The sequence below is a fragment of the Haemorhous mexicanus genome, chromosome 2 (assembly GCF_027477595.1).
Source record: "Haemorhous mexicanus isolate bHaeMex1 chromosome 2, bHaeMex1.pri, whole genome shotgun sequence".
In the NCBI taxonomy this organism is placed as follows: domain Eukaryota; kingdom Metazoa; phylum Chordata; class Aves; order Passeriformes; family Fringillidae; genus Haemorhous; species Haemorhous mexicanus.
In genome coordinates, this window is record NC_082342.1 from 33,265,573 (window position 1) to 33,277,625 (window position 12,053).

The 12,053-nt window shown below is 41.9% G+C and overlaps 1 protein-coding gene across 4 annotated transcripts in view; it reads right to left on the minus strand.

The window, feature by feature from the left end:
• Positions 1-1,551: 1,551 nt before the first annotated feature.
• The window catches only part of TSPAN9 (tetraspanin 9), a 168,722-nt gene continuing 158,220 nt past the window's right edge, over positions 1,552-12,053 (minus strand). For all 4 annotated transcript variants that reach the window (XM_059838314.1, XM_059838315.1, XM_059838313.1 and 1 more), the window contains 6 exons: positions 10,736-10,927; positions 9,066-9,140; positions 7,488-7,589; positions 6,769-6,900; positions 6,565-6,648; positions 1,552-5,617 (listed from right to left, as the gene is read on the minus strand). In XM_059838314.1, the coding sequence (XP_059694297.1) occupies positions 5,546-5,617; positions 6,565-6,648; positions 6,769-6,900; positions 7,488-7,589; positions 9,066-9,140; positions 10,736-10,927 (657 nt within the window). In that variant the 3' untranslated portion in view covers positions 1,552-5,545. The remainder of the gene's footprint in view (positions 5,618-6,564; positions 6,649-6,768; positions 6,901-7,487; positions 7,590-9,065; positions 9,141-10,735; positions 10,928-12,053) is intronic.

A 12,053-nucleotide genomic window follows, 5' to 3' on the forward strand; every position in this document is an offset into this window, starting at 1 on the left:
GACAAGAGCATGTTTTCCAACGGGCTTTCCAGCCTAACTGGTCTCTGTGAAGCTACTCTCTGCTCTCTCAAGGTTCTTTCAGTCTTTCTGCAGTATTTTCTCACCTCTCCAAGGCTCCTGTATGATCTCTGGGACTCTTTCTTGCCTACCTTTTCCATCTTTCTGAAGCTAATCTTTGTTATCCTTCGCATTTGCAGACTTCATGCTACTTTTTTCGGTGAGGTTCTTTCCTGCTTTCTTCTAATCTCTCAGTATCTGCGAGGCTGCTTTGTTCTTTGGGACTCTCCCAACCTCTCCATTTCTTCCATAACCTCTCCAAAGCTGCTCTGGCTGTCTATCAGTTTCTTCTTTCCTCTCACTAAGGGGATTTTGGAGCACTTTCAGTCTTTATGCTTGTTTCATATCCCACTCACCCTTCAGCCCCTCCTTCTGAAGTTTGACTGGATTTTCTGGGGCTGTTTCAGTCTTCCTTCAAGGTTCATGGCATCTCAGCAGCTTCTCTTCTTTCTCCTGGGACTTTTTCAGCCTTCATGCTTGTTTCTTCCCTTCTCCATGGCTATTTTCTTTTGCTCTTTTAGCCTCTCTCCTCTCCTAGCAGCTGCAGGCATACACTCCTAGAGCACTTTCAGAATCTCTGATACTTTCTTGTTATTGTTAAAGTCTCTTGTGTGTTCATCATGGTTCTTTCAAGCTTTCTGTAGTTTCTTTGCTACTTTGTGTTCTCTCGAGTCTTTTACAGATTTTTTGACTGATTTTCCCTTCTTTGATGCTACTCTTTGGGGCACTATCAATCTTTCTTCCCCCTCCTTTTTTTAAAGGCCACCCTTGGTACTAGTGAGTAGTTTGGAGCTCCTTTAATAGCTCTGATACTTTCTTGTTATCACTGAGCCTCTTCTGTATTCTCTGAGGTGGTTCTTTGTCTTATCTCTTTCTTTTTTGGCCTCTGACACTGCTGCATTTTGTTTTCTTGAGCACTTACAGACTTTCTTCCCTTCCCTGAGGCTAGTGTATGCACTCAGAATCTCTTTCGGACTCTCCGTGTCTTTGTTCACTTCTGTTTGGCTCTTGATTCAGCCCATCTTCTACTTTCCTGGCATTTGGAGGGCTATGTAATCATTCTCTGTGAATGTAATCATTCTCTATCTGAGTGTTAATCAGTGTTCACATTTTGTCCAAGACTTCTCAGTGTCCTCTGAATGTCTTTCAAGCTTTCTATTTTGTCCTTACTTCAGCTATTCTGTGTTCTCAGTGACCCTTGCAATCTTTCCTCTATCAGGCTCCCAAAACCATTTTTACATTATTTGGGGATTTTCCACACTTTTTTCTGTTTTAATATTGTTTTGAAGGATGAGAGAGGACTGGGGAGGCAGGGGTGGAGGCAGGGAAGAGGAATCTTTTCACAAATGAAACAGCTTCAAGAGCTCTGGATTTCAGCTGCAGTGGAGCTGGAACAGATCTCCATGAGTCACATTTTGGAATTTATTCATTTAAATTTTTTTGTCCCTTTTCAGTTTTGTTGGTGGAGTTAGAAAACAAATGAGCTGAAAGAAGCACCTTTTTAAAAATCCTTTATTTTTATATCATCCTAGTAAAAATCTTTTATATAAAGGCGAAAGTAGGTATTGCATAGAAGAAACACTGGTGCAAACATCACCCGGTGGGAATGGCATGTTGTTTCTTAGTGTCTACTCTCTACTGCACAACAGATGGCTAGCCCAGAGGCAAACATCTCCAGGTTTCCTTGTGCCAGCTACAAGATGAAGCTGTTCAACTTATGGAAAGAAGTTACATCAGAATTATGTGTGGCCTATTCCATGCTGCTCCCAAGAACCATCTCCTGGGAAAACATCCTTTTCCTCCTTGCCTTTTCTATGCCTGACCAATATGTCACCCAGGAAAGACCACGAGGATGAGTCTGGCTGCCTTCTGTGCTTGCACCCTCCCTGTGTGTGAGTTGTATTTCATGCATAGAAATGGAGCAGGTGGACACAGGATAGGAGAGTAGGCCTAACATAGCCATAGTCCAGGAACACAAAGCATGACATATCCAAGGCATCTTCTGTCATCTCGGAGACATTTATGTCATTGTCTTTTAGCATTTCACATGCTACTTAGCTATGGGCACTTTTATTTAGTGCCTTCCACCTGGGTTTCCTGTAACAAACAGCCTTGGTATGACCAGGAGTGAGCAGAATTCACTGCTAATTCACACTTCATCAGCTTTCAAACAGAGCTTCTTCGGGCAGTTCTCCTGTTTTGTCTCTGCTTAAGTTCTATGGCAGCTCTGGATCATGAAGGACAGTAAGACAGCAGGTATGCTACAGCCTGAAGGAACACTCAGAGAAACAGCACTTTCACAGACTTGAACTGTGCTTTCATGAATTAGAGATACAGGAAGGTATGCATTTATACAAATCAATATTTGTGTATATTAAAGATACTTTTACTCAGTATCAGCTTTTATTTAAAAACATGCTAAAAACTTATAGTTAAATAATCAGAGTGACATTTGGGGAAAACACACAGGCAGCCACCCACCAGCATAAGCAAAAAAAGTGCATACATACATGAGTCAAAGCTCCCTTTGACCAGTTCACAGGACAATTAGTGCCTTCTCTGACAAACTGACTGCTGCAACCTCACACATTCCAGAGTTGTTTTTTGCTGCCTGGAAAGTGGTATTACCTTTCTGCTTCTTTGAGGATGTCTGTCATCACCTCCCACATCAGAGAGTCAGCTAGAGACACAAATCAGTCCTGCTTTTGACTCCTCTCCTGTAGGTGGCTTCATAGAGATGAATACATGAAGCTCATGTAACTATCTCCCTTAATACTGTGCTTAAAATGCCTAAAGTAGTCATTAAAAAAAGATTTCAGGATCTACGCTTCTAGATCATGAAATGGAATGAAGCATTCTAGAAAAATAAGTTTGGATGGAAGGCAAAGTAGCTGAGTTTGCAACTACACATTTCGTCTCTGAGTTACTCATAAACATCTTTTATTTCCTTATTACTTTCACTAATATATTTTACCATTTTTGTACAAAAATTGACTGCAGATTAAAATGTAAGATGCGGCAGGTACCACTGTGCGACCCAAAAGGACAGAGATGATGCTCCTACTCAGCCCTGCACCTGGCTCTTTTTGAGCACCAGAAAAATCTAGAGAAAGCTAAGCACCTTTTCCCAAAGGAAGAATGCAGTGGAGCCATCAGACGAAAACCATCCTGTCTTTCTTGCAAAAATGGGAACACATCCTAGCAACTTTGGATACAGTCTTACATGTAGCAGCAGATACACTGGGCATCAGAGCCCCTTCTTCAACGTGGAACAGCCATCTCCAGTGAGGCTCAGATGCTCCTGGTCCCAATTTTTGTTAGAAATGGAAGTAAAACTGGATTCAGTTTCTGTGCTTTCCCTCTGCTTCTTCCCTGACTCCTTCAAGGGCTATCCAAGTGAAATAGCTGAACCCATATGGCCTTGTCTGCTTCAGTGGGAAACCAGAGCTGTGTGAAATCTGGGCATTGTGCTCATATGGGCAAAGGCTGTACTCTAAGAATAGCAACCTTCTTCTTCCCTGCAACCCCCAAATTCATCTCTATCTCCCACACATTCACACTCCTTCCTGTCACACTGATTTCATAGGAAATCAAAAAAGTGACACGTAGGCCACACAAAACACTACTGCTGCCAGATGTACAGATGCATGCAGGACTTATTAGGAAGATAAACAGGGGACTAAAACCTCCCAGATATAAAGTGGCTCAACAGCTATTTCAGCCCACAAGGAAAAAGATAGGCTGAATGATACATTGAAAATTACATCTTTATAGAGCTTTAAGTATGAATATTCAGACTGGATATTAATAGAATCTTGTTTACCAGAGGAGTAGTTTGAGATGGCGTGGCTCTGAAAGGCACAAAATCTTCATCCTCAACAGTTTCTGAAACTCAGCCCAATAATGTCGTACTAAACCCCATCTCACCTATGTGTCAATACCTCTTTGGGTGTGACATTGGATGAGGAAACCTTTGAAGGTTGCTTCTAACAGCTGTCTATGCAAAAAACAGTGTTTCAGGGCCCAGTCAAGCCCTGACTGAAGTTTAATCACAGCATCCTCCATTGTCTGAGCCTTTCCTTCTTCCTTCACAAAACAGCAAAAACCTGTAACAACGGGTAAGTGGGGGCCCCTTGCAATGAAGAAGCATTCAACGTGGAGAAATACATGTTCAAGTTTTCTAACAGGAATGTTGGTAAAAATATGCATTGAGTAAACTACCCCAGTGGATGAACGTGGCGATCTGTCAGCAAAATACAATTCTCTACTGAAGGTGTGCCAATACAGACCATCTCCCAGTGCTGTTCTGGAAGTTGCCCCTTTCCTGCATCATCTGGTCACTCATAATCAAACTGTCTTTTTTAGCTCAGGGAGGTAGCTGTCTTTAGCCTGAGGAAATCCCTACAACAAAGGCCATGGCATGATAATGGTGCCATCAAATTGCCATCCCCTTCCTTCACATCCAGCAGCTTGCCATGCCTTGGGCAAACTTTCTGAAGCAGACAACACAGTCAGTGAAGTCTGCTGCCAGTAGGTCAGACTGCAATCTCTCTCCTTTTTGCTGGCAATAACTTGCTTAGTCAGTGCTTTTAGCTTTCAAGTAGCATGACATAAAGCAGCCAGGCACTGCTTTGGGTGAGTAAAGGCATTGGAACTTTGCCTTGCAGAAGTAGGAAGCTCATCATCTGGTCCAATGGGAAGGCTTTGCATTCCATCTGAGGAAAGAGTCTCTGATTTTAAAGGAAATACCTTTGTTACAGTAAGGGCATCAGGGGCCCTGATAAAGGTAGGTGCTGCCTCCCCATGGACTTGAGAAAAGTTATGTCTTTGCCTGCACCTACTACCAACTTTGCAAAAACAGGTCCTCTGGAGATCGCACAGCGGTTCCCAAATTAATGTACAATAGATGTGTAAAACCAAAAACAGTAAGAAGTTATAAGTCAGGCAACTAAATTCTAAGCTATATCCATCATAATAATAATCATCATCATTATCATAATAAAAAAGTATACACCGTAAGGTACAAGAAGCTGCAAAGCAAAGCAGCTCCAATTTCTAGGACTCTCAGAGTGGCTTTTTCCGAGTCTTCCAGTAAAGCAGACATAAGGGTTGAAAACCTAATGGAAGACTTTGAAGAATTCTCCCTTGAAGTCAAACACACATAATTTTTGCACATATAGCATGGATTAGTAGAGCAAAACATTTTCTTAAGTTAAGAAACATTCTTAGAGCAGATCTATGATTTTGTGTAGAAAATCCATTTGTTTGGGGAGTTTCCCCCCTCTTTGGCAAATAAATGGCAAATGTGAAACAGAAGAAAAAAAAGAGTCAAATAAGTTGTAATAATAACTGGACAAGTAACAACAAAGTGGATCTGTCAATGGGACGGATTTCCTCAGCAGGGCTAGGCGTGATGCTCCTTGAAGTCATTCTTTGTGTTCATTTTATGATGAAACAGAAGGATTGATGTGATAATGTTTCCGAGGCTTTAGGCATCATATTTTTTGCCAGTCCTGTGAATCTGCTGGAATAGTGTCATGGAGAAGGCCATGCCAAGAATCTGAAGGAAAACAAACAGTAAGGGCTTTAGTACAGGAAGGTTGCCAAAACTGCGCTGCTGACCTGTGTTCATGACCCAGCTGTAGTTTGAACAGTCATTCTACACTAGCCATATGTCTCAAGCTTCAACACTGAGCAGTAAATCTGACTGTATGTTGTTCAGGCACATAGTGATGTCCATGGTTGTATCTGTCAGAGCACAGATGGAGGCAAAAAACCTCTCAGGGTTCTTTGTTATATGTGCAACAATTTTTTTGAATCAGTACATACAAGTCACTCTTCCCTTTGACCCAACAACTTGTGCTTGTTTAGTCAGGTAATTGTGACTGAAAAGATCACAATTCGCAATCACAGATTCAGATATTCTCCCACAGAAGTATGGCAGCGATAGAATCATAGAATATCCTGAAGGGACCCACAAGGATCATTGAGTCCAACTCCTGGCCCTGCCCAGGATAACAAAAATCACACCGTGTGCCTGAGAGCATTGTTCAAATGCTTGAACTCTGGCAAGCTTGGTGCCGTGACCACTTCCCCGGAGCAAGAACCCCAAAACCGTAACAGATTATTATGATACTTCTGCACTCATTTTTTTTAAAACACATCAACCTCTTTAGTTCAGTGGCCATTATTTGAATAATTTTGGTAATTTCTAGAACTTGCATTCAAAATGAAAAATCAACCAGTTCCTGAAAGGACAGTGTAACAGATGGCTTAATACAGGAACTCCAAAGAGGTACCCTGAAGTCAAAACACGGGCAAGCAAAACTGCAGTGTAGCATGTCTTCTTTGCAGGACAGATTACTGACCTTCTTCCTTTGAAATAATTTTGAAATTTTTGAAGTAATATTCTAACTCAAAGCATTTGAGCATCACTTTTCACACAGCAGAGTCAAGAATGCTGACAGCAAATCAAAGCTATGTTGAAAAACATCAGACCAGTATTACCTGCATTATGAGGACACACATCCCAATCGAGCCAAGGACATGCTTATTGTCATCAAACCAGCTCATGACTTTCTCATAACATCCCTGAAATGATGAAAGATGAAAATTGAAACCCCAAGGTCACATTTTCTTTCACGTGCATTCCCTCTATTTTGTTCCTTCCCACCCCTACCAAAGACTCGACCTGGCCAAAGTGAGCCTTACCGTTTTCCACAGGGCTTCTGTAGAGTTCCGTCCACAGTCCTGGGAGTTTTCCATACAGCATCGGTCTGGAACAATGTTTTCTCCCAGCACTGGGTACCAATCCGTATAGTCATTCACACCACAGCATTTCATCTGTGCAGAAGTAAAGAACTAATAAATTAACTAGCACAATTTGTAAATCATGCACAACCACAAACTTTTATTTCCACCAAACCACTCTGTATTTTCAAAAAGGCCACCACAACACTTTTGTAGTTTTAAGGTATTCTGTGGTTGCTGATCACCTAAAGCAAATACTGAAAAACACAAAGAAAAATAAAACCAAAGAAAATAAATGGCTCCAGACCCAAATCTTCTTGTCACAGCGACACGAGCCCAAACACCAAAACAATAAGCCCGCAACTGTTAAAAGCAAAATCCTGCCAAAGCTGCAGTGCCACCTATGCAGATTTTGCTACCTCTTTGCTCTTACAGATCATCTCTATGCCTGTAATAGCCACAGAGAATCCCAGAGAGGTGAGCATCTTTCACCTTACAGAGTACGCTTTGATCTTGGGTTTCACAGTACTCCCGGGCTTCACAGTATTCCCTGGATGCTCAAGAGAGCAAAATCAGAAATCAAAACCTTCATTAGCCATCTTTTAGACTAGGCATGGATGTCATTGCAGCAGCCTTGATGACCAAATCATTACTTTTTTACTATTGAGAAAATATGTTACCTCTGCTTGAATGATATTCCATGCATTTTTCAGTCCAATATTATTTTCTGAATTGTATAGCTTCATACCTTCTTTCAAATCCTTCTTTGCACTCTCACTGACCTGCACCATGTAGAAGACAGAGGAAGTCAATGCACTGCTGTTCAGAGGAAAGGACCAAATGGTACAGACACATACAGAATGTCCATCTTTTACTTTCTCTCACCACAAACTTAACCAGGATAAAAAGGACTCTCAAATTATTGAGACCTTTAGGCAGCTGTCAAGGCCTTATCTCTCCCTCGACTGCAAAACTGTAGGTTAATTCTCTTGAGATAGGAGACCTCTGCTGTAAGTCCATTATACAGTCATCATCTGATTCAAAATAACTGAACATGAACAGCATCTCTGCTGAGCTTGCTGTAACCTTGCCAGAGGCAATACCCCACAGCAGCCTCTCCTGCCTTAACCTGTGGCCTGCTTAATTTGCTAATATCCCAAAACCTGAGTTCCACCCTTAGCAGAGTTATCCTTGCATGGGTCCAGGCAGACTATAGTCAATAGCCAGTACAAAATCAGTAGACAAAAGACATTATTGTTTTTCTCCTTGTGGGAGCAAGCTTGTAGGATTTATGACTTTCAAATGTGCTCTTCCTTCTTTAGAAGACAACATTGCAATGCTGACCAGGATATCTGAGATGTCCCATTTCCTGTATTAATTTCAGTGAGCCCAGAGTCCTGGATGCAGGTAAGAATGTGCCTTGCCTCTGAAAGTAGTGAGCTGGTAGAAGAGAAAGGATTATGATCCTGGCATAAAGGTCAATGATTTTATAAGATCTGTTTCATCCCTCTTTTACAACCCAGTCAAAATCAGCAGTTCACCTCAGCTCCCTGAAAGTAGCAGGCATCACAATGACAACCTGAGAAGAGATAAAGGTCTGAGAGGAGCTGTTTTAGAATAAGTCTGGACATATTCATACTGTAAGGTTGTGCCCTGTGTTTAGCAGAGGTCTCCAGTTCCCCAGTCACTTTTGCAGTGTTATGTATCTGATGGGCCAGCCAGTTGTGCCTACTTCACTCAGTCGCTAAGAGACAGCAGATTCCTATTAATGGGCTTTATGAGAAACTACCTCTTGATCCATTCTGCACTCATACCAAACTCTCTGGGACTGCCCAGTCAAGTGAGACAACTGGTGGCATTTGGAATAACCTGTAAATATCTCATGCCTCTCTCCTCCAGTCCTGTTCCAAGGGCTGGCCCTAAGAAGCTATAAGGTTTTAAACAAGACCTTCCACAACCCAGGACTATAAGATGATCAGCTTCTTGCAGACATCAAACATGTTGAAGGCTATTCAGGACAAAATGAAAAGGGAGGCTCTGGACCATGGTTTTATTTCAAGGATTTGTCTCCTGCTTCTTCTCCTCATCACTTCTTCCTCCCCCTTCAGAAGCAGCTCACAATACACAGCTAACATCTCAAGGTTAAACCTTCACTGAAGTGAAGATCCAGGAGAACTCACATACTTTAATCAAACAAAAAACTAAACCTGGTTTACATGCTAGTAAAGATATTTAATCAATATGGCATATTTGCTTACCTTGTCCATATAAACAAAGAATAAAATGACTAATATCAGCTCTGCCAGGAGAATTATCAGCAAAACGATGAAAAACTAGAACAAAGAAAAAAAGAGAGTGTATACACATTTGCCAAGTAGAGAGTAAACCTGGAGCTGCTAGAAACTATGAAGATGATAGGCTCACTACCAGTTTGCAGGTTTCAGCCATGCTTTTGTCTTGCTCCTTTTGACTGCTGTGACAGCACACAGTCCTGGGAGTCTCTTTCCTTCACACAGACTGCAGGACAGATGCTAAATCCCTTAGTGCAAAGATGAATGTGACGTGCCTCAGAAATGATTCCCTAGCAGATGGGCTTGAACCACATATGACTGTGGAATAGTCATATTACTCAGCACTTCTATTCCCAGCTCTGTATCTGAAATCTCTCTCTCTGCAGAGGCATCCCAAGTGTGAATTCTAGTTGTTTCTCACTACTTTTCTGGACCAGGAGGCATTTATTTTCAGGCCTTTATGCCCTAGTGGACTCCAGAGAGGCATGCCACCTGACCCCCAGACACTGGGGAAGAAGCAGTATGGAGCACAGCTAGCTCTTCAAATGGAAACTCATGACAGTCATAATAGTATAAAATGACTTTTGCAGAACCTTTTAAAGATATAAAATATTTTTTTAAAAATTAAGCTGGTGTTGCAGTTAGTGTGGATGAATCATGTGGACTTCAATACTAATCTCTGTTTGCTTTCCTAGCTGTACAACACACAAAACCAACCAATCAGATAGCAAAAAACTAGGAGCACCTTTTGCCTCCAGTTCAATTCCCTGAGGTGGTTTAAGGAATTCTGCCCAGCTGTTCCCCAGCCTCATATAAGAGAGAGAGTTTTGCACAAGAAAAATATGCTCCTTAATGTCACAGCATCTGGATTTGTAAGCTGTGACTGAATTGGAACCCATCTGGCTTGAAAGCCCTCCTCCCACCTTCTGCCACAATACCCCTCTCCTTGTAGGGGGGGTTCTCCTCTTCCCAGCATTTTTTTTGGAGGGGGATATTTACACTGGGGGCAGGGGGGTATTATATATTCCCCCATATAACCTCCCATCATTAGTAAGGGAAGCTAATGATGAAACCTCATGGTTTTATGCAAGAAGATTTACACTGTGTTTTCTGAGACAGGTTCCCAACCTCTGTGCTTCAGTGCTGGTCAGAGAATTTAAAGGGTCAGACAATTTATTTTTTACTGATAAGGCCTGACAGAGACATTGACTTCTTAACCATGGTTTAGATGGTTTCCACCATCCTCTGACAAAGGCCTTAGATAAGGGGAATGTAGAAAATAGCCATGAGAGGCTTTGAACAAAAAATTTTTTCAGTCAGTTCTTCCAACAGACATTTCCAGAAGAGCTATCCAGGTTGATCCTACAGTTCATGTTTCACCATTCAGAAGTGACTGATAGCAATTGGCTTTGCTACCTAATACATTAGGGCACATAGGAACATGGACTCATTTGCTAATAGACCATTGATATCACTGTGACCAAAGCTGTGGGATGTCATACTGCAAGCCTACAGAAGATTGAAAGCCAAGGGCAATGTCACAGTGAGCCACAAGACTATTTTGCACAGGTCATTCAAATAAATAATAACAAGGCAATCGCCACTGTTCTTAGTGAAAAGGAGTATTGATGTCTTACGCTCAACAGCAGGCACTTGTTTTCCTTGATAGCACCTAGGCAGCCCAGGAAGCCGGTCACCATGATCACTGTGCCAATGGCAATGACTAGGTTGGCAGCTGAAAGCGATGGGAAGCTGGGAGAAAATGTGGCGAAGTTCCCTTGAGACACTGACAGCCAGATGCCCACGCCCAGCAGACCACAGCCACATAACTGCAAAGAGACAAACAAAAGAAAGGTTTCACTGTTAACAGAAATGTCATTGTCTCCTTCCTCTGAAACTCTGAAAAGAAAGAATTTAACAAGAAAGTTCTCAGGTAAATGTTCTGAAGTAATGCTCTCAGTGGCTTGATGTTGAAACAAAGTAAAATTAAATGTTCGTACTTAGACTTGGTCATGTCACCTGTACTCATAATTCTATTTAAAAGCCACTGGATGGCAGAATTCCCTTCTAAGACACTTAGCATATGAAACCAGGGCTACCCAGTGATGTCCCAACAGCAACCCAATGCAATTTTTCTCTAAGAAAATAAAAAAATATTATTTGAACGAATGCTCCGCTGCACTCATTTGTGCAGTCATCTGCAATGTCTCAGAGTATCCAGTCCTGTATTGCCTCATCCTAGGGGAGGCAAGGAAGTCCTGAAGACATTTACAATTAAAATTATAATTTCAGTAAATATTTGTCATAAAATGCCCAGTCACAGTACTCAGGTTGGGTTTTAATACGACTTCTCATAGCTTTAGTGTTGATAGCCAGTGATCACAAAATGTCACCAAAATCAGATTTCTACATACGTTATCTACAGGAAGCTCAAGCCTTATGCAAGATGCTCACAGGCATTCCCAAGGGAAGCAGAGTAACAAATGCACTGGGTAATACAGAGGAAACATTCAGGATTCTTGTAAGGAGACTGGGAAGCACCTCTTCTTCCAAAACTCAACACACAAACAGTAACTCCACAGAGTGGCTGGGGAGCTTTGCATCACCAGGTATGGATAAATGTCACAACATCTGTGTCCTATAACAGAGCTGGATACAGCTGCAACAGGAGTGTATGTAGTGGGAGAAAGTCAAACACCTGCTATCCCTATGAAAAGACTGGTACAAAACATACACACATGCATGTGGCAGGGGAGGACTTTCATCTCTTCCTCAAATTCATCCTCTCCACATTCTCTCCAATAAACTTGCATTGATTTCTCATTGCCTTTCATGATATGTCAGCAAGGTCAGTGTGAACTTGGAGTAGTAAAGAGCTGTGGGGAGATGCAAAACAGAAGCCTCCTGATCATATTCTGCTGCAGGACCCCATGGACATGGCCACAGGTTCAAACT